This window comes from Engystomops pustulosus, chromosome 7 (genome assembly GCF_040894005.1).
Source record: "Engystomops pustulosus chromosome 7, aEngPut4.maternal, whole genome shotgun sequence".
In the NCBI taxonomy this organism is placed as follows: Eukaryota; Metazoa; Chordata; class Amphibia; order Anura; family Leptodactylidae; genus Engystomops; species Engystomops pustulosus.
Window position 1 is genome coordinate 94,034,919 of NC_092417.1, and position 27,319 is coordinate 94,062,237.

The following is a 27,319-nucleotide window of genomic DNA, read 5'->3' on the forward strand; positions in this document are numbered from 1 at the left end:
CCCGCAAAATGCAGTACTATTACGTCAAGCTTCTGGCGCCGGCTCCTGAACGGAGCCGGCGCCAGAAGCTGCGGGTGTCGGCTATATGCTATAGCTGACACCCGCCTCTAACACCCGCGATCGGAGATTTCTCCGATCGCGGGTGTTAACCCCTAACACGCCGCGGTCGCGATGACCGCGGTGTGTTAGAGGCATTTAAAGTTGTCTAAAGCTGAATCGCTCCTCCGATCGCCCGGGGCTGCGCGATCCTCCTCCCGGTGCCGGGTCCCTGCCTTCTGACAGGACCCGGCTGTAAGACACTGGGCATGCGCAGCATGCTCAGTGTCTTACATTACACAGTGCAATACATCTGTATTGCACTGTGTAACCTGTAAAAAAGCTTGAACAAGTGATCAGAAGATCACTTGTTCAAGCTAAGATGTCAGTCACTGTAAAAAAAGGAAAAATAAATAAATAAAGGTTTTTTACAATAAAAATAAATAATAAAAGAAAGTGAAAGTCCCCCCAAACACCACATTTCCCTTTACACAAGTAATAAAGTATAAAAAACACTAAATCACGAAAAAACCCCACTTATTTGGTATCGCCGCGTCCGTAACAATCTGTACAATAAATCCTAATCATAATTGGACCCGCTCGGTGAACGTGGTTAAAAAAAAAAAAAAAAACTTGCCAAAAATTAAAACTTTTTATCAAATTGCTTTACAAAAAATGTTCTAAAAAGTGATCAGAAAAAGTTACAAGCACCAAAATGATACCAATAAAAAGAGCAACTTGTCACGCAAAAAATAAGCTTACAACCAGCTCCGTAAACCAAAAAATACTATAATTATGCCGCTATAAAAATGGCAATACTAAAACAAATGCAATTTTTTCTATTCTAGTTTTCCTTCAATAAAATTGGACAAATAAAAATAAAACTATATAAATGAGGTATCACCATAATCGTAGTGATCCGTAGAATAAAGATAATATATTATTGTTATGCTACAGCGAACACCCCCCAAAAAAATGCTAAAAATCCAAAACAAGAATTGATGATTTTATTTTCCTCCACACGTAAAAAGTTAATAAAATTTCTTCAATAAGCTAAAAACCCACTAAAATTAAGGTTTTTTTACAGTGCATCTCGTCTCGCAAAAAATAAGCCCTTATTTGTCTAAATTGCTTAAAAAATAAATAAAGATTGTATAGCCTATTCCCAACGAGCGTTGTTATAGAACGGTGCGGCGGGTAGTGACTTTCCAACACCGGTCAGGGTAAGACGGCGGCTGTTCACTGATCGGGGTAAGACGGCGGCTGTTCCTCACAGCCATCCATCCTGCCCCATGGACCAGAAGGGTTACGTCCCCCCCACACACCCCCCCAGTTTATTATCGCTGCTACTGGCTCATCAATTCAGACGAGCCAATAGAAGCGAATTTACTTATGACGTCAGTAATACCGGTCACTATGTCTGTAGACACGGTGATCGGAGCAGGGTGCAGGGTTCCTGACAGCCACCAATTTTGCCTTGCGGTCCAGAGGGGTTTTGTTGCCCCCCTCTGTCCATGTTTGCCGCTATTTGCTGGTCGATTTGGTCCAGCCAAAAGCAGCAATATTCGTCACAATGGGCATCGCTAGGGTGAATAAGAGCAACACTTGGTGATAATTTCCCTACTAAAACGAAGATATGGTACAAAAGTGCTGGCTGTACACATTGTTCAGATGATGCTGTACAACTCTTACGTGCTGTTCCAATGTGCATGTCCTGCCGTATCATTTCTCCATTTTCAAGAGGAAGATATTAGGAAACTAATATTGGGACAAGAAGGACGGGCCCCAGGACCTCTGGTTTAGATGTTCCTGTGTTTTGCCAGGACAGCATTTTCCTGGTGAATTCTGCTGCTTCTAATGGTAGGACTCAATAAAGAGTCTGTTCCAAAAGAGGAGTTAGGATGGACACTATATACTGCGACAACTCCAGAGTGACAAAAGTTTAGTTGGTCCCCTGGTATATTCTACCTCCTTATACACTAGACATTCACAATTCACGCCCAACCTATTGTGAATTAATTTCGGTAAAATGAATAATTGTAACAACTGTTATGTCCCGTTGCTCCCTATACCCCTCCATTATTTCATAAGGGGCGCCACATAACGGGCACTGAACTTTCCAGAAATAATTGAAATTTCCATCTTGGACTCCATTGCACATCATATTTGGAAACCACCTGTATGTTCAAAATGCTCATATCCCCACGTGTATTACACTACACCACATATTACACCTTGCTATATTCCCCAAGGGGCGTACATTCAACAATTAGGGTCACTTTTCTGGTTTTCCTCTGTTTTGGTACCACTACGGCTCTCCAAATGTATCCTGACACATGTGAAGGATTTCTGTCAAATTTGGCCTCTAAAAGACAAACATCCCTCTTTTCCTCTACTGTGCGCCCATAAAGCATTTTATATGCACATGTGGGGTACTTCTACACTCGGGAGAAATAATTTTACACCTTTTTTGGGGTTATTTAATATATTATCCCTTGTGGCTTACATAAATTAGGGGTAAAGTGACATTTATAGGAAAATTTTCACCTTTTTAATGATTCGGGCCTAATTGGATCATTCACCTGTAGGGGCAAATACATATATTACACATTGCGAAATTCTCTAAGGGGTGTGCATTCAAAGATTAGGGTCACTTTTCGGATTCTTATCTGTTTTATACCACTAGGGTTCTCCAAACATTTCTGTCAAATTTGGCTTTTAAAAGGCAAACATTCCCCTTTCCTTTTACTGTGCGCCCATACAACATTTTATATACACATGTGGGGTACTTCTACACTGGAGAGAAATAGGTTTACACATTTTGAGGGGTTATTAAATTTTTTTATCCCTTGTGGCTATATAAAATTAGGAGTAAAATGACCTTTATAAGAAAATGTTCACCTTTTATCTATTTAAGTCCTAATTAAATCAAACACCTTTACGGACAAATACACATATTACACCTTGCTAAATTCTCTAAGGGGTGTGCTTTCCAAAATGGTGATACTTGTTGGGGTTCCGCTCTGTTTTGGTACCACTACGGCTCTCTAAATGCATCCTGACATATGTAAAGGATGTCTGTCAAATTTGGCTTCTAAAAGGCCAACGCCCCTCTTTCCCTTCTGAGCTTCACTGCGTACCCATACAACATTTTATTTGCATGTGTGGGGCAATTTTATTCTCGGGAGAAATGCTAGTACACATTTTTTGGGGTTGTTTCATCTTTAATGCCTTATGGGATACAAAAATTAGCCGTAAAAATGACTTTTTTGGGAAAATGTTCACCTTTTTCCTTTTAGGGACCTAATTGAAGCAAACACCTGTAGGGGAAAATACACATATTACACCTTGCTGAATTCTCCAAAGGGTGCACTTTCCAAAATCGTGACACTTGTTGGGGTTCCCCTCTGTTTTGGTACCCCTAGGGCTCTCCAAATGCATCCTGACACATGTAAAGGATTATTGTCAAATCTGGCTTCTAAAAGGCCAAAGCCCCTCTTTCCCTTCTGAGCCCTACTGTGCACCCATACAACACTTTATATGCAAAAGTAGTGCAGTTCTGTGCTTAGGAGAAATAGTTTTACACATTTATGGGGTTGTTTCATCTTTTATCCCTTGAGGCTTACAAAAATTTTGGGTAAAAGTGACTTTTTTGAGAAAATGTTCACCTTTTTTCCCTTTTGGGGCCTAATTGAATCAAACACCTGTTGGGGAAAATACACAAATTACACGTTGCTAAACTCTCCAAGGGGTGTACTTTCCAAAATGGTGTCTCATGTTGGGGCTTTCCTCTGTTTTGGTACCATTATGGCTCTCCAAATACATCCTGACACATGAAAACTTTTTCAGCCTTTTTGCCCTGCAAAAACGAAACAACGCTCTTTCCATTCCAAGTGCCCCCCTGTGCCCGTACAGCAGGGTACAGTGACCAAATGGGTATTGGCATACTCAGGAGGAATTGCCCTCAACATTGTAAAATGCATTTTCCTTTTTAACCCATTGTGAAGGTGCAAATTTTAGTGTTCAATGAATCTATAGTAAGATAAAATTACATTTCTCTAATTTCACTTTCATTTATCTTTCACGCTCATGAAACGCTCAAAGGGTTAACAAAATTCCCAAAGGTTGTTTTGAATATTTTGAGGGGTGTAGTTTCTAAAATGGTGTCATTTGTGGGGGGTTTCTGTCATGTGGGCCTTATAAAGTCACTTCTAACTAAACTGACCCTCCATAAGTAGGTTTTGATGATTTTCGTGAAAATCTGAAAAATTGCACCTAAAGTTATAAGCCTCCTAACATCCTAAAAAAAGGAAAATATGTTTGAAAAATGTTGCCAAGTTAAAGCAGACATATGGAAAATGTTAGTTATCAAGTTATTTTAGTGATATGACCAACTTTCCAAAAAGTAGAAAATTTTGAATTTGGAAAACATTGTTTTTTTCAAAATTTTTGCCAAATTTCCATTTATTTCATAAATAAATACTAAATATATTGATTAAATATCTCAACCAGCATGAAGTACCATGTGTCACGAAAAAACAATCTCAAAATCAACTGGATATGTTAAAGCGTTCCAAAGTTATAACCACTTAAATAGACACATGTCAGATTTTAAAAAATGGGCCGTGTCAGGAAGGTGAAAAGTGGCTTCAGCGTTAAGGGGTTAAAGGGGATGCTCAGTGCAATTTCCGTTAGCTCCATAGAGATTAATAGTGCAGAACGGTCATCCGCGGCTGTCTGCTCCATTAATCTGACGGAGCGACATTCCGGGGGTGTCTCAGCACAGAGACTCCCACTGATCAGAAAGTTAGGCCCTATCCTGTGAATACGGCCTAACTTTAGTTTATGGTAAAACCACTTTAAGTTTGTGGCTGTAATATAAAAAAAAAAAAAAAAAAAAAAAAATAATATATATATATATATATATTTATAATAATAATAATATTATATATATATATTTGCGCACATGTTATATTACAGTACTGAGCACTGGGGGAGTCATCTTAAACTACGGCTGTTTTTAGGTTGCTGCATTCAAACTCTTCCTCAATCATTCCCTTCAGCTGTAATATCCAACCTGAAGCCGGCTACTGCTCTTACTCAGAGGGGAGTGGCTGAGCTCTGTGCAGTACAAAGACACATCAAGGTTGAATTATTTCTTCTTCTTGTTGAATGGTGAAAGATTCCACAGATACTAGGATGCTAAAATGAGGTAAGGAGGTTATCAGCATAAATGTGGTGTCTAATAGACCGTTGCATAGAAAGGTGGCAAGTTGGGTAAATATTGATCATTACAATGAAGATTATTATCTGTGATTATGCCCCTGTTGGTCAGGACCTTGAGTTATAAGTTATACACCTTAACGTTCATCTTTGTTGGAAATATTAAAAGGGGAAAAAAAGGTGCAGAATGACCAGATGTTTAGAAATTAATTGGACTGCTCTGTGCTAGTGAAAACATTTTAAAGCTTTTCTTCCCACTCCAGAGAAAGTTAAAGAGGCCCAAGTTTTGTAAAAGACTTAACGGAGAACAAGAAGTGATAAGCAGATACTCCTGATTTTTTTTTCTTCATATGATTTAGCCTTCTGTAATCTTTCAAAATGTTTCTTTTTGAGAAATCCTGCTGTTTAGGCAATTGCTCTTGAGTTGTCTTTAAACAGGGTGATATATAAATAAGCAGAGCTATTTTGCTGGTGCCCATGCTGAGCTGTAAATAAGGTTTGGTTGGGGATTAAACAAAAGGACAGAGCCCTGACAATAGCTAGAGACAACACTTAACTCTGTAGGGCAAAATCTTGTAAACCAGTCAGTGTCAACAGGACAGTTAAAAAAAAAAAAAATCCATAAAAGAATTTTGAATTCTTTGATTTGATTCCAAATGAAATAGTTTGAAGGGAACACCATCACTTTATATATGTCAGCCAGCATCATCATGTACAGCAGAAAGAGGTGAGCAGATCGATATATAGTTTTGTAAAGAATGTAAAATATGTAGTTTATTTTATTTATTTAGCTTATTGATCTATTGATGGAGGGAGAACAAACAACAAATTAAAAAGGGTGGAAAACGTGAAAACATATACAGTTGGTGATCTGTACATTAAAGTTATGTAATTAAGGACTTGTTTGAATGCGTATTTGAGATGGATGTGTTCTAGCAATATATATATGGTCTGTGTCAGCTGTAGCTATGTAAACAAAACTCGCTGCATCATAATAAGGCTGGGTTCACATCACATTACTTGCCTTAGGTTGTAAGGACACATAAGGAGGATTCCAACGTAATAATCTGTAATATATGGCACAGATGTATCCCACTATATGCCTATATGGTTTGATACGTCGCCCGGAGACTACCCTCCCTACTGAATGCAGGGAGAGGACCCGGTGATGTCACTGTCCATATTAGGACAGTGACATCACTGGGGGAATACCCTGTTCATCGGCAGCAGCCAATTGGCAGCTGCTGCGTAATATGGACAGTGACATCACCGGGTCCTCCCTCCTGCCTAGTGACATAACGCGCTAGGCGAGGCTGTGGGAGGGATGCAATATCGCTCCCCATAGCGATCTATTGCCTCTGATGAGCACATAAGACACTCAGACGAAGACTGTAGTATGAAAAGACTTCACTTGCTATGTTTTTTTCAGCCTGTATTTTTTGACAGACAGGACGTATTTGTTAATGCATATGCTAAGCATACGCAGGTGCTTTCCCGACATATACACCAAGCATATACAAAAAACGTGGTGTAAACCCAGCCTAAGTAATGATGATTTAAGATCTGGAACTCCTGAAATGTTACTTGATAACACAGCTATTTTGAAAGGTTGAGGACACAGACATTGATATAAAGAGTAATGTCAGGGGCACAAGAGTCAGAAAAAGCGATTGGTCAGCGGAACAAGAGACCAAGAGAAAGGGGAAGGCAGTAATGGCACAACAGACTCTGCAAAAGATGTAGGGGCACAAGAGAACGAGAGAGGAAGACGACAGGGAGGCACAAGAGACAGAGAAAGGGAGAGAGTGGGCAGGCATAAAGGAACAAAAAGGGAATTGTCTGGGGGCACAACAGAGAGAGAAAGGGGCAAACAAGTCAGAAAGAAAGGGAGAGGTAGACAGGGCAAAACAGACAGAGTTCAGGGAGGCATAAGAGATCAAAAAGGGGAATGGATGAGAAGGCAAGAGAAAAAGACAGAGTGGTCAAGGAGGAACAAGATACAGACAAAGAGAAGGAAAATTTAGTTGAAATGAGTAAGAAAAAGTAAGAAAAACATCAAGAGTCCTCCAAACAGAGAAGGGCAATATAGGAGACATTTTATCCTTTATCTCAGTTTTCTGTTGCACTCAGTCTAGTCTTCCCCTCCTCTATTCTTATACAGGGAAATACATTAAGACATTTTTTTCCCATAAAACCTCGGTTCATCCTCTATAATGATTGCTCTCAGCTTCATAATTACTTAAAAAGGCAAAGCAGAAAGATATACGTTTGCAGAGGCAGGAGCATGGAGACTCTGGTGGCCTGGCTGAGATGAGCAGCATAAATCGTCTTGTGCTCACCATTTTATGATTTCCCAAGGAAAGCCGTGCAGCAAAGTCTGCAATTACAAATCTTTCACTTTGTACTGAACATTCCTGCGGCTGACAGTGAAAGAAAAAAAAGAAAATTTGTATATTTGTGTTGAACAGCAGTTTTGTGCCAGAGGTGATCCAGTGCCTTATCTGAAGGTCCATCTCCAGGTCTCTGTAGGCCCAAACTCAATCACACTCTCCTGAAAGCAGATGTCCACGGTACCCACAAGACTGATAGCTTTTGGGAAGCTGGTCCAGAGGTCATTAGTGTTTTGCCAATACCTGGACACAAATTTGAATTTATGCCACAATGAAAATGACTGTGGCAGCAAAGCACCTGTCGATTACATTGAGTTTTGTGCAGCTGGAAAGGTCTGTCTCCTCTGCAGCAGTGTAATAATAGGAAATTCTTAACTTCATACAGGGAAGACTGTGGCAAACTGTAGGTATAGAAAAGTTTTTATAGATGGCCGAGAAAGGGGGGGGGGGGGTTAAAAATAAACCTCATCTTCTCTGTCCTCCCGTTCACCCTCAGCGCAGTCCATCACTGCTGACCCTCTGTTTACAAGGGCTTGCAGTGCCATTCCGACTACTGTCTGATGCTGGCTTCAGCACTAATTTCAGTCTGTAGTGGGTGTGCGGTAGTGGGTGTGCGGCAGTGGTCAGGATGGCAGCATTGGCACCTGTATCCTCTCATTTACGGTCTACATATGTATTTATATTGATACCTCCTCCACATTTGAACATATTTACATATATTATAATAGCTGATGACATCACAATGGGGCACTGGTATAAATAGAGCTAACCCTGGGTGACTCCTCTCAGGGAAGAGAGAAGGGAAAGGGGTAGGGAGGGAAATGAAGAGTTGAGCAGACGGGTAAATCGGCAATAAGGCACGGAAACAGGTGGGGAACGATGGGTGGCAAATGAAGGTAAAGGAAAGTAAATGCAGAGGGAAGGAAAGAAAGGTGATGGTGCGAGGCAGAGGCTGCACTACAGAAAAGCAATGATGCAGTGTTTTACATAGCTGCCAGACAGGAGGTTTGGGTCAAAGCCACCATGAGGAAGGAATACTGTGACTCCAGGGCCCAGGCTGTGTGAGACTGTTTGAGATTAGAAATGCTATGATGATTTAAAAATATTTGCCAAACTACTTTCCAACTTCTTCCATCTCCTTTGACCATGTGGACTGGACATACATGCAACTGACCTTAAGAAAGTTTGATTTCCCCCAAAAAGCAATCAATAGTATCTCAATCTCAATAACATCTCAAATGGGACTGCCCAGGGTCGCCCACTCTCCCCCTCTTTGTCCTCATAATGGAGACCTTAATCCAGCACATCAGGCAACACCTGCAATTATCAGGCCTAAAGGATAGAAAGAAAATACACACGACATCTGCATTCGTGGACGACTTACTAATTATAACTTCCAACCCACAAGAATCCTTCAAAATACTTTTGTACCTTTTCCAACAATCAGTCAAACTTTAAAATAAACTGTCAGAACTTGCAAATTGTACTGATGGGATCAGGTTTCAGGCTTCTTGCTGGAAAACCACACCCACAGCTGCCTGTGATTGACAGCTCCATTTCTGATCCTGGGAAAGCTGGGTGTGTCTCTGTAATTGTTTGCCTGCAGCTGCGGTTTGAGTGATGGACAGCTGAGCCAGTCAGTGCTGGAGGTAGTGTCCATTTCTGCCTTATATTCTGCTCAGCCCCTTTATTTGGTGCTGGTTATTGCAGTCTGTATCTAATGCTCTTGCTATTGCGTTTCTTGCTATTCTGTGTACTGACTTCTGCTTTGCCTACTGACCATTCTATTTGCTATACAAATCTGTTCCTTGCCGCCATCTTGGTTTTGAACTGGTTTGTTTGACTCCGCTTGTCTGTATCTGTTGTTTGTCCCTCAGTACCGTTTATCTCCTAGTGTGACCCCACCTTCCTGTCTGTCTTGTGTCGGTTGCTGTTGCATTGTGAACACTGACCTATATCTGTTTCCGGTTACCTGTCCGCTCCACCATCCAGCAGCTGCCAGACGAAGTAGGTTTTCCCTGTCATCTTGTAGGGTCACTCAGGGACCATCAGTTAGGTTCCTGATAGTGGGTTTGCCCTTACCAGGGCGGTTTATCTGCTTTAGGAAGAGCCTTAGGGTGAAGACACACATGGCGTTTTTGGGCCGTTTTTACTAAGTGCGTTTTCAGATCGTTAAAAACGCATGCGTTTTTGTCCGTTTTTCATTGCGCAATTTCGGAAAAACAGACAAACGCATGCGTTTTTAAAAACAGATGCTTTTTTTAACGCATGCGTTTTTAACGATCTGAAAACGCACTTAGTAAAAACAGCCCAAAAACGGCCCAAAAACGCCATGTGTGTCTTCACCCTTAGCCCACAGGGACATCGCAGGGTGAGTTTGCCACCACCTACCTAGTCTGACAGCTAGCGCCAAGCCTGGTTGTGGTTGTGCGGTTGCTGGACAGGTGCTGACATAAGGCCATAGCTTTTGCAGAGTAACTATTTCCTGCCCCTCCCCCCAAAATAAAGATCAGGGACAGCTAACTTGTCTTTTTCCTGGGCTAAATCACATAAAATATTTGGGGATAAACCTATCGAAAGATCACAATGAGTGGTTCGCCCTCAACTATAAACACATTCTGAACACCATTCCCGACTCCCTTAAAAATTGGAAAATCCCTTTCATCTCTTGCTTGGGCAGAGTCAATATTTACAAGATGATGCTGGTCCCATCTCTCCATCAGGATACCGACCACTTCTTCAACTCACTGAGGAAAGCAGCCCTCTCATAAAAGGGCACAGAGGGACTGGCATAAACATTACAACTCCAAATCCTACGTCCACATAGAAGAGGAAATCCTAGGCAAATCCCTGACCCAGACTAATTTGGAAAGACCACTCAACAAATTTTAAAAACCCTCTCTCACACAAGCAGTAATTAACACCTGGGTGACATCCTCTAAATACCCGAGAGTAGGAGTAATAACATCCCCCACAACAAAAATTGGAGATCTTATAGGTTTGGAAGCCTCTCTTCCCACTCAGGGCCTCCCACCTCAGGCAATATTTGTTGAGAAAACAGTATCCGACATCCTGACGCAGCCAGAGGGATCCCCCCCCGCCCTTTAACAATTCCCTAGATCTAACTTTTCTGGTACTCCCAAATCAAAGCCAATGTCATAAAACTGCAAAAAAATAGGCCCCTTTGACAGGGAATCAACATGACTTGAAGAAATTCTAAACACAATTTCACCAAATCCCAAACTCCCGTTCACTATATATAAAAAAAAAAAACACTATTAGATCTGGATAGCACTTCCACCCCTCAATACATTGTGACATGGGAAAAGGAACTTCAGATCCAACTACAACCTGCGGAAATCAAACATACACTTAAAAACTAGCTGTGGCCCCTCAAAGTGCATCACCATGCAAGAGGATTGATTTTAAAGTGCACTTTAAAAACAAGAATTAGACATCATTTGTCCGATGCAAAAAAAAAACAGACAGGCTGTTAACATATCTATGGCATCAAGGCATTTTCAGACTATACACAATGGCAATTGTTCCCAATTTTCCATAACTGCTGTTGAGAGAGTGTTTACTATTGAACAGAGAAAGTTTTGGGATTTTTTCCATTGATACCAGATATCCAGTAGGTCTAAATAAGAGACAAGATATGATATATCAAATATAGTAGCAATTAAAGGTTTGTTTGCAAAATAGAATGCATCTTTCAAATCTCCTTTGCGATATCCCAATTTGTTATTAGCTTGTATGATGTATATTGTAAGGTTTTAAATGTTTCCCGGGTATGTGGAATGTGGTCATGTGACCTGTAATTCGCACAATTTATACACACATGTGAACATTCCGCATTGGGTCAGGAGTAAGGAATATTTCCGAAACGTGTAGACTTGCTAAGCTGTGGTTGTGTGCTTACCCTCCGTTTATCTGCACGTGATGTTTTTAATGTGGAAAATAAAGATGGCTTTGAAAACGTAGTTGAAAACCGTAATCAATTGACTGCATGGAGTTTGGATATCTGGACTTTTCTATTATCTTCGTGTTTATTGGACTTGGAACAGAGTTTGTCCATGCTAAGAACTTCAGAGCCCATGAACAAGCTGTGCGGTGCGGTGAGCTGACTTTTCCTTTTTCCTTTATAGTAGTTTATTAGGCCAATTCTGATGACAGGTTCCCGTTAAGCCTTAACAGTCTTGCTGGATTTTATGCACGCCTCCTGGATGATGTCATCGCTCTCTCCAGCAGGGGAGAGGTGGCAAGTATGGCTACTGGAGGCCTGCAAAATTATTAATCCCAAGCGCTCTGTGTACATCTGTGTACTGGCATGTATTAAGAGGAGACCCCATAATGGGGACTAAACTTACAGATAAACCAACCACTATTTTTCGCAAGGCTCCCTCATTAAAAAACCTACTCACTAAAAGCTATGTGAAATTTAGAGAAGAACAAAACAGAGGAGACAAGAAAGGGAAATTTATACACTGTAAGAAATGCAAACCATGCAAAGAAACTAAACATCCCTGGTGCAGTATAGAAATTAATGGATATAAAATTTTAGGTAACTGTGCGATTAATTGTAATACTACTAATGCAGTATATTTGATGATTTGTCCATGTAATAAGGGATACATAGGTAGAACAGAAAATCAAAACTAGAATTGCTAAGCATTGCTGGAATATCAGAAAGGGCCTTATGAGCCATAGTGTTTCAGCTCATTTAAAAAAAATTCCACAATTCGGACCCAAGTGGAATAATCTTTTGTGGAATAGAGAAAATAATACCCCACTGGGGAGGGGAACAAATTAACATCAAATTAAGTAGAAGAGAGGGATATTGGATCCATAAGTTGGATACCCTGACCCCGAGGGGTTTAAATATTGATTTCTAACTAAAATGCTTCCTAAAAGACTAGCAGTGCTTCATTTATGGATATACACTTCTAAAAAAAAAAAAAAATCATAAAATTATTTAAAAAAAAAAAAAATTTAAAGTATAGAAGGAGTAGAAATTTATAGACAATACTAATACACTAAAACTTGATACACATGTTTAGAGCACAAGAAATATTAATGAACAATTGGCACATTAATGGAGGTATACAAATACAGAATATTAAAATAGATAATGTAGGGTATATGAAACAGTACTATGGAAGACATAACAAGTGGAGAAACACAAACACTGATGTAGATGAATGAATGAGAAGAGTATAGAATTAGAAGAATATATTATGGGTAAAACACACAAGAGCACTTTTCAGATAGCATTATTGAGATATCGATCAGTGTAGAAAGGATGTAGAAAAGACAAAGTTAAGGTTAGGAAAAACAAAGATTTGATTGATACCTGCCCTTATCCAGCTGCTTTGGGAGGGTGTCCTTGGGCTGGTGAGAAACTGTGGAGGGGCGGGATGCTGATGGAACCAGGTATGTATGGGAGGAGTATAGTAGGGAGTTTGCCTAAATTTGAGGTATACTATTGAATAATCACTGGAATAAAATATGAATAAAACTCCTTGGCCACAGGGTAGGATATATGATACCACTTAGGAGGAATGAGACAGATTCTCCACTCCGTTCCTAATTTAATACAACAAAAGCGAGCTAAAACACTAGTTTTCGATTAAAACCTATACTGGGGTAGTATGCTTTTGTATGATATTTTAATGTGAATTTTATTGTATTTTAAAGATTTAATGTTATTGTTATGTTAAGTTGATTAAAGTTATGATTAAAGAAGGGACGAGCATTCAGACGCAAGCAACGCCCTGGAAGAAGCCTTGGAGGCGAAACCATGGGTCGGGCTGACTTGTGAGCTAGCGTCCCGTGGCCAATTTTATTGCGCATTTTAAACTTTTATCTTTGGGAGTATGATGAATTAAATAAAATTTTAAACCTGTTGGAGCATACTACACTATCTGCTTGCATATTCCTTTTAGCAACATTGTTTGATAACAGCAAGACAAATGAGGAATAACGCGTTGGAGCTGGTCTGAACTGGGACATAGTTTCATCGGAAGAATCTGTGGTTGTGGTGCTGGACACTGTCATATGGAGATCTAATACTACAGGAGAGCAATAAGAAGTATTTTGGGAGCTCTGGCTAGAGTGAAATAAAAAATTTTTCTCTGAAAGATTCCTGAACTTATATTAAGACTTTGTGGACCAGTGTTGTTCCACGAGTAGCTCCATAGGAGCAAACTGTGCACAGCGAAAAAATTATTTTATCTCCCCATACCTCCATGGTGGCATGCTGTGATTTCATGTGATCAAATACATACATGGGATACATTTTGCAAATGTTAGGGGGGGAAAGGACCTTAGATGCTGAATGATGTAACAGAGCTCTCTCTCTCCATGTTCCAGCAAGGCACTGTTGACATAGTGGGGCAGATTTACTTACCCGGTCCTGTTGCGATCTCTGCGGTGGATGCAGGTCTTCCAGCAATTCACTAAGGCAGTTCCTCTGACGTCCACCAGGTGTCGCAGCTACACTGAAGTCCGCCGAGACCCCCGGAGTTCACAATCCTATACTTGGTGAAGGTAAGTGCGTGTCCCTCAACCCTTTTTTATTTTTTTAATGCGGCGGTTTCTCCGAATCCGTCGGGTTTTTGTTCTGCCACGCCCCCCGATTTCCGTTGCGTGCATGCAGGCGCCAATGCACCAAAAACCTGGGGCAATTCAGGGAAAAATTGGCGCAAATCAGAAATATTCGGGTAACACGTCGGGAAAACGTGAATCGGGCCCTTAGTAAATGACCCCCAGTATTTCCTACAGAGCTGTATATGTTGGAAGTTGAATAATGGAAGACTGTCCATAAGTACTGGTAGCAGTAACACCTGTCATTAAGGACTAGGTAGGCAGAGTATTGCAGTGATGACTGCATATGCAGGACTCCAAGACTCCAATATTATCATTGTAAACTTATGCAACTTACCAGAGGCAAATCCAAACTGATTTTTTAGCATTGCGGCCATGGTAAGGAACAATCTAGTGATAAGGGCATTGCTTTTTAATCAGGTGAAGTATTTATTGTGTGCGAGTTAACTTAACCCTTAGGCGCACCAGGACGTTATAGTACGTCCCCGAGGCTACATACTGAGCGCACGGGGACGTTCTATAACGTCCTGCTTCTGGCACCGGCTCGCGAACGGAGCCGGCACCAGAAGCAGCGGCTGTCAGCTGTCTAGTACAGCTGACAGCCTGCGCTAACACCCGCGATCGGAGCCGGCTCCGATCGCGGGTGTTAACCCCTTACACGCCGCGGTCAAGCATGACCGCGGCGTGTAAGGGTGTCTGCGCCGTGAATCGGATCCCCCGTGCCGCTTACCGGGGGATCCGATCCACTTCTGGGCAGCTCCGAGGACTGGCATGTGCCCCGGAGCTGCCCGGTTGCCATGGCAGCCAGACCCCTTCCGGGTCTGACTGTAAACTGTCTGAGCATGCGCAAGCTTGCTCAGACAGTTTACACTGCTCTACAATAAAATAGTATTGTAGAGCAGTGTATTGGACTTAAACCAGTGATCAGAGCATCACTGGTTCAAGTTCAAGTATGTATAAGTAAAAAAAAGTAAAAAACACTAAAGTTATCACATTACAATAAATAAAAAATGAATACATTAAAATATAAGCCCCTAAAGTGTCTCTTTCCTATAAAAACACTTAATAAAGTATAAAAAACACAAAAACACCCCGCATATTTGGTATTGCCGCGTCCGTAACAATCTGTATAATAAAACCGAATCGTTACTCGACCCGCACGGTAAAAGCCGTAGAAAAAAAAACGCAAAAACGTTCCGAAAAAAGATAATTTTTAATTAATACCCTATAAAAAATGCTCTAAAAAGTGATTTAAAAAATGTTATGCACTCCAAAATAAGCCCACTAAAAAGAACAACTCTTCTCGCAAAAAATAAGCCCCTAACTAGATTTGTCAGCCGAAAAATAAAAAAGTTATGCATATAAAAACATGGTGATGCTAAAATGAACAAGATTTTCTCCAAATTGGTTTTTATTCAGTACAATTGAATAAAATACACAAAACCCCCACATATTTGGTATCCCTGCGTCCGTAACAATCTGAATAATAAAACAGAATCGTTATTAGATTCGCAAAGTGAACCCCGTTAAAAAAAACCCCAAAGAAGCTAAAAAAAAAGACAATTTTCAATTAATACCCTATAAAAAATGCTCTAAAAATTAATTTAAAAAATGTTATGCAATCTAAAATAAGACCACTAAAAAGAACCATCCTTCTCGCAAAAAATAAGCCCTTAAACAGATTTGTGAGGCGAAAAATAAAAAAGTTATGCATATGAAAGTCGGTGATGCTAAAATTAACAACATTTTTGCCAAATTACTTTTTATTCAGTAAAAATGGGAAAAATAAAAAATCTATATAAATGAGGTCTTTTCGTAATCGTGGCGACCCATAGAATAAAAATAATATACTATTTTTATGGTATGGTAAACGGCCAAAAAAAAAAACAAACAAAAATCTTCCTAAAAAGTGATGATTTTCATTTCCTCCACCAACAAAGAGTTAATAAAATCTCACCAATTAGCCTATAGATTCCCCGAAATTACGTACCAGAAAAGTGCATCTCATGTGGCAAAAGAAATAAGCCCCTATAGGTCCACATTAAAAAAAAGAAAAAAATTATAGCCTGTACAATGTGACATAGCAAATCTGATCTGGATGGCGCCTCGTTCCCTCCTATGCCCAGGCGTGCGCCCATACAGCAGGTTACTACCACATATGGGGTATCCGTGTACTCGGGAGAGATTGGGTAACAAACTTTGTGGAGCCTTTTTTAATTTAATCCATTGTAAATGTTTAATTTTCCACCCAAAATGAGTGTATTGTGAAAAAATATTACAATTTGCAAACTGCACCTTCATTTTGTTTTAACCCCTATAAAACACCTAAAGGGTTAACAAACTTCTTAAAAGTGGTTTTTCATACATTGAGTGGTGTAGTTTCCACAATGGGGTAATTTATGAGTCTAGCTATTATTTAGGCCTCTCAGTGTCAATTAGAAGTTGAGCAGGTCCATCTAAATACAGGTTTTGGTGATTTTACAAAAAATGTGAAAAATGATACCTAAATTCTGAGCCTCATAACATTCTAGTAAAATATGTGGAATCTTAAAAAACCATCCAACATAAAGCAGACATTTGGCAAATGTAAGTTATGAATTTATTTGGGTGCTATGACTATCTGCATCAAAAGTAGAGAATTTAGAATGTTGAAAATAAAGAATTTTTCCAAATTTTTGCCAAATTTTGGTTTTTTTCATAACTAAACGCAAAAGATTTCATCCAAATTTTTAAACTAATTTGAAGTACAATGTGTCACGAGAAAACAATCTCAAAATCCCCTGGATATCTCATAGCGTTCCAAAGCTATAACCACTTATAGTGACACAGGTCAGATTTGAAAAATGGGACCGCGTCCTTAAGGCCAAAAGAGGCTGCGTCCCCTAGGGGTTAAATAGCAGGTTCCCTTTTATTTGGATTTAGGCCATGTATCAGGCCAGCAAAAGTCCAGTAGCTGGCTTACTATTTTGTAGGTGAACGGTTTACCTCTAATGTTATTTTATGCAAACTCCAAAATATACTGTGTCTGATCCCATCCTAGCAAAAGTATTTCAAGGTATATATGTGTTTATTTCATTTTTTTTATTTCATTTTTTTTTAGCCATGGTCCTAGTTCTGCCTACCAATACTTTAGAATATTGTACAGTATGTGTACATTGCCACTGCTTTGCACATAAAAGGGCATGCTTTTAGAGCTTGAGAAAACCCTACTGGGACCACTTCGCTGCAGTATAAACACCATATTTTCTTGCTGTCCTTTTGTTACCTGCATTTACTCTTCTAGCTGACAATGTTTTATTGTTATCACCATTTGTAATGACCTCTACATTAATATCCCAAAGACATCTGCTGCATGCTGACAGGTCAACCATCCCAAAGCCCCAGCACATGGCAAACCGCCAGTAGTGGCATTGACACTGACAATTCCATCTGCAGGCTTTAATAAGTACCTGAGCGTCATCACAAAGGGTTACATATCTTATGGATCATTAATTTTTGTCCCATGGCCATACAGCTGCCTTTGTTTTGTCTTTGAAGTTTAAAGATAAACTCCACCTAAAATGCTGTAAAAAGAAGAAGGAGCGAATATCTGGGTTTACAAAACATCCAACTTCAAGATATAGGAGCCAGACATGACTGCTACCTCTGCACCCCTATAGCTACACCCCCATTAATACCACTTGGGGAAATATGTATTACACAACGCCAAAGGACCAGATATTTGGTCCTTTTTGATGATTGGATATTATATAATATTGTAGTTGTAAATTTTTTTTTAACCACAAATCTTACCATCTTACCAACCTTTTGGTTTGAATATTTTATTAAATTAAAAGTTATGTTTTATAAATTTCCACGTATGGGCTTTTTTGACCACCTTTGGTGGCTTAAGGTGATTATTTTAAATAGGTCGACGCTGCCACAACATTGGTCCGCCCTTTTTCTTTTTTGGAAACTCAGCAGACTACATCTGTCTGCGGCAAGTTATACAGCAGCAACAACCAAGCATATTTTATACACTTCAATCTCCTGTATGCGAACAGCATGTTACTGAGCAGAAGCATATTGATATTTAAAGGGCTTGTCCGCTTTCAGCAAATAATTGATATGGTTTCTGTGAGGAAAAGCTAAACAATTTTCCAATATACTTTAACCTTTCACTGCCGTTTTCTAGATTTCCACTTTCTGACGTTCAACAGGAAATTTTATTGCTTACTTCGTTTTGATTAAACCTGAATCATGGTCATGTGATGTCACACAGGTGCTTGGCTCATAACACACAGCTCTGAATACTCTGACACTAGCTAGCTGTGCACCTGTGTAACATCACATGACCACAGACCAGTTTTTATCCACAGGAAGTAAACAATGAAACTTCCTGTAGAATGGCAGAAAGATGAGATCTAGAATACATTAAGGATTTGATCAATATCAATAAGTATTTTAGCAATTTTTATAACTTTCCATTACACAAACAATAATTATTTGCTGAAAGTGGACAAACCCATTAAGTTTCTGAAAAACTATTTAGCGCAAGATAGCTGTCAATCACTAATAGGACCACCTTCTTGATTTCTCTGAACAGAAAGGGCAGAGATCAAATGGATACATAACAAGTTAGGCCTCCTGCACACAAATGTGTTCAGTCCGTGGAAAAACGACCCTCTGTTCTGGTCAGATCAAACAGACTAAGCACCATGCAGTGAACAGTAATCCTGGCATCGGATTCATTCGAGGCCAGGACTCTCTATTGTACTCCGTTCTACGGAGTCTTTTCCTACAGTTTGTTCTGCTCCTCCTGCTTTATATAACACTATCTGCACATTAAGCTGAATTTTTTGTGACAAGCTCTACATGTTAGCTTTAACCTGTGGTTCTCCATCTGTTTCAAATCAGCCTCCAGCTACCATGCGGGGACTTCTAGTTTTGCAAAAGCTGAGCAGCACCACAAAAACACTTCTGTAAGCTGCCTCTCCAGTCTCCTCAGCACAACTGTATTCAGCAGTGAGTTCCTCCTGTTTGGGGTTTACAATCAGAACATGCCTCTGCATCCTGACACACGGGAACACATGGCCAGGAGCTGTGTGCATCTGTTACATAAACGCACAATGCTGCCAGGATACAATTAGAGACATCATTATTTTGTCCACATTTGCCAAAATAGTTTACAAAAGGAAAGTAGCTCAATGGAACAATTGAAAATCTGCCAATTTCTATTCTTCACACATTATTCAATCAAGTATCCTAATAAAATACAAAGTTCTCTTTTATGGCCATGTTGACTAAATAAAGATTCGGTCAAAACCTATAAGTCATCGTTAAAACGAAGTATGTAAATGCTGAACAGTCAGGAGAGCAGAAGAAACTTCTATTTGTGCCATTACTGTATTCATATTTACTCATATTCTAGTAGGAACAAAAATATTTCACATTTATTATTCTATGTTTGCCGTCATGTGTTGCGCTTGAATTGAGTTTTGAAACACTAGATGCATTTGGGAAGTAGCAACACATGTTTTGCTGGTTAAAACTGTAACAAGTGGTTTTCGTTCCTGTGTGTCCATAGGTGTGCATTTTTTGAGATCTTTTGCCTATGTTCAATGTCATCAACAGTTAAGAAAGCCTACAGCTGGGTTTACATCTTAGGATAATATGGGTTGAACCAGAATTTTATATGCCCAGCTCTTTACCAGACATGTTTGGTGGCAGTGAATGTATTAGAGGTTTTAGAGATTTACAGTTGGTACCGAAAGTATTCAGGCCCCTTTAAAAGTTTCACTCCGTTTCACTGCAGCCGATTAGCAAGATAAAAAGTTTCTTTTTGCTCAATGTACATTCTGCACTTTTTTGCTAATTTATTAAACAAGAAAAACTGAAATATCCCATGGTCGTAAGTATTCATATCCTTTGCTCAGTATTGAAGCAACTTTTGAGTTAGTACAGCCACGAGTCTTCTTAGTAATGATGCAACACGTTTTTCACACCTGGATTTGGGAACTTCTGCCATTCTTGCTTGCAGATCCTCTCCCGTTCCCTCAGGTTGGATGGTGAACGTTGGTGGACAGACATTTTCAAGTCTCTCCAGAGATGCTCAGTTGGGTTTAGGTCAGTTCTCTGGCTGGGCAAGTCAAGAATGGTCAGAGAGGTTTTGAAGCCACTGCTTTGTTATTTTTGCTGTGTGCTTAGGGTCATTGTCTTGTTGGAAAGTGAACCTTTGGCCCAATCTGAGGTCCAGAGCACTTCGAAAAAGGTTTTCATCTAGGATTTCTGTACTTGGCTACATTCATCTTTCCCTCAATTGCAACTAGTCCTCTTGTCCTTGCAGCTGGAACCTCAATAGCATGATCTTGCCACCTCCATGTTTCACTGTTGGGATTTTATTTGGCAGGTGATGAGCAGTGCCTGGTTTTCTCCAAACATACCACTTAGAATGAACACCAAAAAGTTCAATCTGCGTCTCAAAAGCAGCGAATAGTTTTTCTCATTGTCTGGGAGTCCTTCATGTGTTTTTTTGGAAACTGTATGCAGGCTTTCATATGTTTTGCACTGGGGAGAGGCCTCCATCGCCACTTTCTCCAATCTTCCTTCTGCATTTCTAGAGCTCTGCCACAATGATCTTGGGGGTTGTTCTTTACCTCTCTCACCAAGGCTTCTCCAACAATTTCTTAGTTTGGTTGGATGGCCAGGTCAAGGAAAAGTCGTGATTGTCCCAAACTTTTATTTAACGGTTATATAGGCCACTGTGTTCTTATAAAAGTGCTGCAGAAATGCTTTTGTAACCTTATCTCAGCCTTGCCACAATTCCAGCTCCTTGGACAAATCCTTAGACCTCATGATTCTCATGAGGTCTTCTATAGATAGGTGTGTGCATTTCCTAATCAAGTCCATTCACTTTAATTAAAAACAGCTGGACTCCAATGAAGAAGTAGAGGTCAAGAAGGATCAGAAGGAAATGGACAGCATGTGATTTAAATAAGATTGTCACAGCAAAAAAGGGTCCGAATACTGATCACCATATGATATTTCAGTTTTTCTTGTTTAATAAATTAGCAAAAATATCTACATTTCTGTTTTTATCTATCAAGATGGGGTGCAGAGTGTACATTAATGAGAAAAATATTTTTTTTGATCTTACCAATTTGCTTCAGTGAAACAAAGAGTAAAGGGTCCTGAATATTTTCAGTACCCACGGTATATGTGGAGGTCAAGAAAAATAGCTGATGGCCGAACAGATGTCTACTAATGAATGTGTATCAGCAACTTTATATCAAAACATAGCAGCTCCAACTACAGCAATGCTTCTCTCTAGAAAGGGGATGGTCATTACAGGCATAAAAAGGCTTAAGAAAAACAATATATACATTTTTAAAACAATGAATTAATTCATATACAATCAATAGCATGTGTCCTATAAAGCATACTCTGCTGCAGAGACCAGACACAACACTCATCACTAGTTCGTTATCCTGTTGGTTTTTAGAAAAGCTATAATACAGCTCAGTATTTATAAGACTATAATAATACTACCATTTTGTACAACTTTATGAAAATGTTATAATGTCCGCTAAGAATGTACAAGCTCCAATAACTACTGCCTGCTATGTATAGAAATATAACTAGCAAAATATTGCTCCCCAAAGTACAAAAAAAACCCCAAAAGGTCATGGCTATTCTACTGCCGCATATATAAGAACTAGAATACTGTCCTCAAGAAGCACTACATTTTACTACTACTTTTAAAGACAACAAGTGAACAGGTAACATTGAATTTATACATATTAGTATTTTCTGCTTGTAATGAAATAAGTGTATAAATTGCCCAATGTCTAGCAAGCATGATGCCCAAGGTCCCTTCCATCAGATATTAAGTTGTTGCTATAGCAAGACTTTTCACAAACTTCAAAAGCTCTGCCGTTTACATCTTCTTTCCGCTTGGCTTATAGCGGTGCTAATTGGCAAGTGTTACGTCCTTTAAGATGTAAGAGGAGATGTAAAAAATATATGAGTACAGAAGTGGAGAGGCAGCAAAGAAACTCTGTACATGCATTTTTCATGAGCAAGATTTAACAAAGCAGATGTCTGGCCAGGGGCGTGCTGCGAAATTCAGCCCTGGCACTGACAGGAACATCAGCTATAGTCTAACATCATAGACAGAGACCCTCGCATAGGTCGGGATGCTAAGGCCAAGATGTTACGCGGCTGCAAAAAGAAAATGGCATCTTGACATTCATCAGAGCTCAGCTGGGAGAGGGCTCACTAATTCCAACCATCCCTCAAGCTCAGATGAAAGCCTCCTTCCAGCTCAGAAATAAGAAATTATCCAATTCAATAGAGATCCCTCCATTTCCAAATGATCTTTACAAATGGACTGGAATAATAACTGTCCTACTATTCTACTGCCCTTTTGTATATAAATTGCCAAGGCAGAGAATTTACAACAGCTGTGTGTGTGTGTGTGTGTGTGTGCGCGCGTGTCTGTATATCCAGCAATTATTAAAGTGGATGAAAATAAGGTTATCCAGGTCCAGGTTTGGGGTTATTTTACATTTAGACCCGGGGAAATTTATTTTGTATGCTTTTGCAGTACAGGCAGTCCCCGGGTTACATACAAGATGGGGTCTGAAGGTTTGTTCTTAAGTTGAATTTGTATGCAAGTCGGAACTGTATATTTCATCATTGTAATCCCAGCCAGAAGTTTTTTGGTCTCTGTGACAATTGGATTTTAAAAATGTTGGATTGTCATAAGAATCAGGATTAACACTAAAGCTTTATTACAGACACTTTTGATAACTGTTGTTACAGCTGATCATTGTAGCCTAGGACTAAAGTACAATAAATTACCAATATCCAGAGGTCCGTTTGTAACTAGGGGTCGTATGTAAGACGAGTGTTCTTAAGTAGGGGACTGCCTGTATCTAGTTTTCATTGTGAGTATACAACTATTGTCATTCTACAAAACCCCACCTACATCTATATTTTGTCTCTGCAAATGATTCATAAGTTTTCCCCATTGATGCCTCATGCCAGCGGTAACTACAAATATTTAATCAGCCAGATCCATTTATTTCAGCAGATTTGCCTTTTTAAAGTGTATGGGTGACTTGACTGTCCAACTGATGTTGGGAGGAGCACTGGCAAAGTGATATTACATGCCCAATCTTTTGTTCCTATTCTGTGTAAGTCACAAACATGTGTATACTGTTTTCTAACTCAACACCTGTGGTGCTCCATAAAGGAATCGAATGGTAATTCAAAATCTAACGACAAGCCATAAAACCCAGACAACCAGTTGGTGCTAGTCTTGCATTCCATGCAGTGAATTCCAGATGCCCATACATTAGTTGAAGTACAAGTCAAATTTGTTGAGTACCACATTAAGTCTTGAACTGTTGCATTACACCATTTTATGTCAAATTAAAAAGGATATACTTCTCCTGTAAAAACAGGACAGTAGTATAATTTGCCTTAAAAATGTCCCCCAACTGCAGATGTCAAGTGAAAGAGAAATATATTGGTGAAACAGATGTGTATGTAATCTCTTGAATGTTTATGACTGACTAAGGAGAAGTCACCAGCCAGCCATTTCATGTGTATGCCCAGCTTACATCTGGCAGTAGACATTGGATCTTAGATTTGTCAGAAATCTAATGTACATGTGAATTTCTAGACCACGTTCTGATATGGTAAAATTATAATAGTTTGACCCTGTGTTTTCTTGGAGACTAGAAAGAGCTATTTTGCGATAACACAAGGACTCCCATTCCTGGCCCATAGAATCCAGCCAGCACACTATTCAGTTTTCAGGGACCAAGCACGGTCTTGTGCATTTGGCCTTAGTCAATGGGAACATGCATCTTTGGTTGCACTGTTGTAGACCGACTGTTGTAGACTGACTGTTGTAGACTGACTGCCAGGTTGTGTAGGAATAAAATAGACTTGGAGGAACCCATCTCTAAGCCATGGCCCCTGTCAAATACCAAAGGGCAGCAGTTTCCATATTCAGGATATATACGATAACCATATCATAGTCTTACGCCCTAAGCAATTTACGGACTAGCTATTTTATAACACATCCTGGAATGCATTGACTGGGCCTTTAAGGGTGTATTGCTACTATATACCAGAAAGCAGGCAACAGCTTGCTCCTGCCATCCTGAGCTAATTACCATTCCATTATTAATCACGCAGCTGCTTCACCAGATTAGGTCCCTCCGACGTACGATGAAGCTTCACATATGGAGTGTAGAAGTGTTTTACAACGGTATTTAGAAAAGGTATTCAGAATTTAAGACAACTTTTGACTTTCCAGAAACCAGATTGTTTTGCACAAATAGCAGAGTACAATTATCATAAAGGGCAGGCCCAATGAAATGATTATAGTGTATTTGAAATGGCGAAAGAAAGCTTTAGATCCCACTGGCCATTAACCGTTATAAAATTGCCACTTAATATTTGGGGATACAAGAGATCAGAGAGGTGAAAAAATAAACTGTCCCATAAGTTTCCATTTGACAAAAAAACATTTTCATGCAAATATACTTAAGTGATGTGCCTTTTATGTGTAGCTTAACTGGTTAACTGGATAGGAAATAAAAAATAACCCCTTGAAGAATTCTGTCCTATTTTGTTTTCCCACATTGGTAAAATTCACTGACAAACTTATCCATTTAGTAAAGCCAAAGCAATATGTATATCCTGCTACCATGATTCTCTATGCAGTAAACGAAGGTCGGAACTGCTTAAGTATACAATGGATTCCTCTATCCACCAAGAAATAGTGACATACGTAGTGGCTCTCAAACTAAACCACAGCATAGATCACCAATGGTGGATTCCCAATAGAGTGGTAAGGAAAGTGTAACACATGAGAAACAGCCAACCTTTCACATGCCCACACCCTTTTACTGTATCCCAAGATAAAATAAAGAAAGGATATTTGTATACATAGTGAGTGCTTCATAATAGCAATTCCTTTTTACACATTGCATCTAGTTTCCTTTTACAATACCTTTCTCCAGTCCATAAAGAAGTTATTTCGGAAGATATCTTTGGTGGTGTATTCATGGTCCAACATGGCTCCAAAGAACTTGGCCACTTCCTCTGCCTGAACACTCAGCTGGACAGGCTTCCCTGTAGTAAAGAAAACATTTCACATTAAAATTTACAGAACCAGGCTTGGTTCACACAAGCAAGTGAAAGCAACACTAAGATATTTGTATTTGCAGTAATGGAATACTCCAAGAAACAGTCCAGTCCTTTAAAAAAATGTGAATATCCTTTTATAGAGCAATATAAACATGGCAAAGCGTACCATTTGCATATGCTTGTTCTGAGTCTTATTCTGCTTGTTGAAGAATTCCCAAGACATGGATGTTGTGCATAATATTCAGTCACATAGTTGTAAGGGGTGTAGTAGCCCTAGGGCTCTCGTGTTTAGGGGACCCCAAAGGCATTCCAGATACCTAAGAAAGTATGGCTAGAAGTGGTATAAATAATGGCTCCAGGGCTTCTACATATTTGATTTCAAGCTATTCCTCTGGCTTTGGCAATTACAGTTGCTCCAAACTCGCTGCTAAATGCATAAATCAGCATTTCAAATGATGGAGGGGCTGCAATCCTCCCTAAAGACGTCAATTTATATTAATCTGTTTAATGAGGCTCTAAATTGCGCTGATCACTGGCTAGTAATTACGCAGAAGTAAAAACAACAAATCACCAGTTTTTGTACTTCCTTGCAGAAATAATCCTCAGGCGCATAGTACACTAGGGATCTTTTTCTAAGAAGGGTTACATTTTTTTGTCATTTGGTAGTAACTAGAGATGAGCGAACATGCTCGTCCGAGCTTGATGCTCGTTCGAGCATTAGCGTACTCGAAACTGCTCGTTGCTCGGACGAATACTTCGCCCGCTCGAGAAAATGGCAGCTCCCGCCGTTTTGCTTTTTGGCGGCCAGAAACAGAGCCAATCACAAGCCAGGAGACTCTGCACTCCACCCAGCATGACGTGGTACCCTTACACGTCGATAGCAGTGGTTGGCTGGCCAGATCAGGTGACCCTGGGATAGACTAGCCGCTGCCCGCGCTGCTCGGATCATTCTGTGTCTGGATGCCGCTAGGGAGAGAGCTGCTGCTGGTCAGGGAAAGCGTTAGGGTGTTCTATTAGCTTACTGTTAGGCAGGAGTGATTCTCCAAGAACCCAACAGCCCTTCTTAGGGCTACAATAACGTTATACTTTTTTTTTTTTTATTTGCATCTAGTACCATTTTGTGAGGAATTAGCAGGGGGACTTGCTACCGTTGTGTTTAGCTCTTAGTGGCACACATATCCACCTCAAACACCAAAGTGGGAAAATTTAGTAGGAGTTGGATTTCAATTAGGCACAGTCTGCCATTTTTCCTTTTTTATTTTACGTTTATTTTGTTTAATAACTCAGCGTCATCTCATCTGGCATAGTAGTGTGCTTTCATACTTGGCTAGAAAATAGCCATAGGAGAATCCAAACGGCTTACGCCTACAGTAGCGTTATATATTTGATTTCTGGTTGATCTGCTGGTGGCTGTACTTGCTGCAGTGCATCTACTAGCCAATTGTGAGCAATTTGTAGTGAGACTTGCGACCGCTGTGTTTTGCGCTTAGTGACGCACATATCCATTGCAAAGACCGAAGTGGGAAAATTTAGTAGGGGTTGGATTTCAATTAGGCACAGTCTGCCATTTGTCCTTTTTTATTTTACGTTTATTTTGTTTAATAACTCAGCGTCATCTCATCTGGCATAGTAGTGTGCTTTCATACTTGGCTAGAAAATAGCCATAGGAGAATCCAAACGGCTTACGCCTACAGTAGCGTTATATATTTGATTTCTGGTTGATCTGCTGGTGGCTGTACTTGCTGCAGTGCATCTACTAGCCAATTGTGAGCAATTTGTAGTGAGACTTGCGACCGCTGTGTTTTGCGCTTAGTGACGCACATATCCATTGCAAAGACCGAAGTGAGAAAATTTAGAAGGGGTTGGATTTCAATTAGGCACAGTCTGCCATTTGTCCTTTTTTATTTTACGTTTATTTT

At 39.8% G+C, this 27,319-nt stretch overlaps 1 protein-coding gene across 3 annotated transcripts in view; it reads right to left on the reverse strand.

Annotated features, from left to right (window-relative positions):
• The window catches only part of LOC140070595 (DNA topoisomerase I, mitochondrial-like), a 166,364-nt gene that overhangs the window by 63,563 nt on the left and 75,482 nt on the right, over window positions 1-27,319 (reverse strand). For all 3 annotated transcript variants that reach the window (XM_072117264.1, XM_072117265.1, XM_072117263.1), the window contains exon 8: window positions 25,264-25,385. In XM_072117264.1, the coding sequence (XP_071973365.1) occupies window positions 25,264-25,385 (122 nt within the window). The remainder of the gene's footprint in view (window positions 1-25,263; window positions 25,386-27,319) is intronic.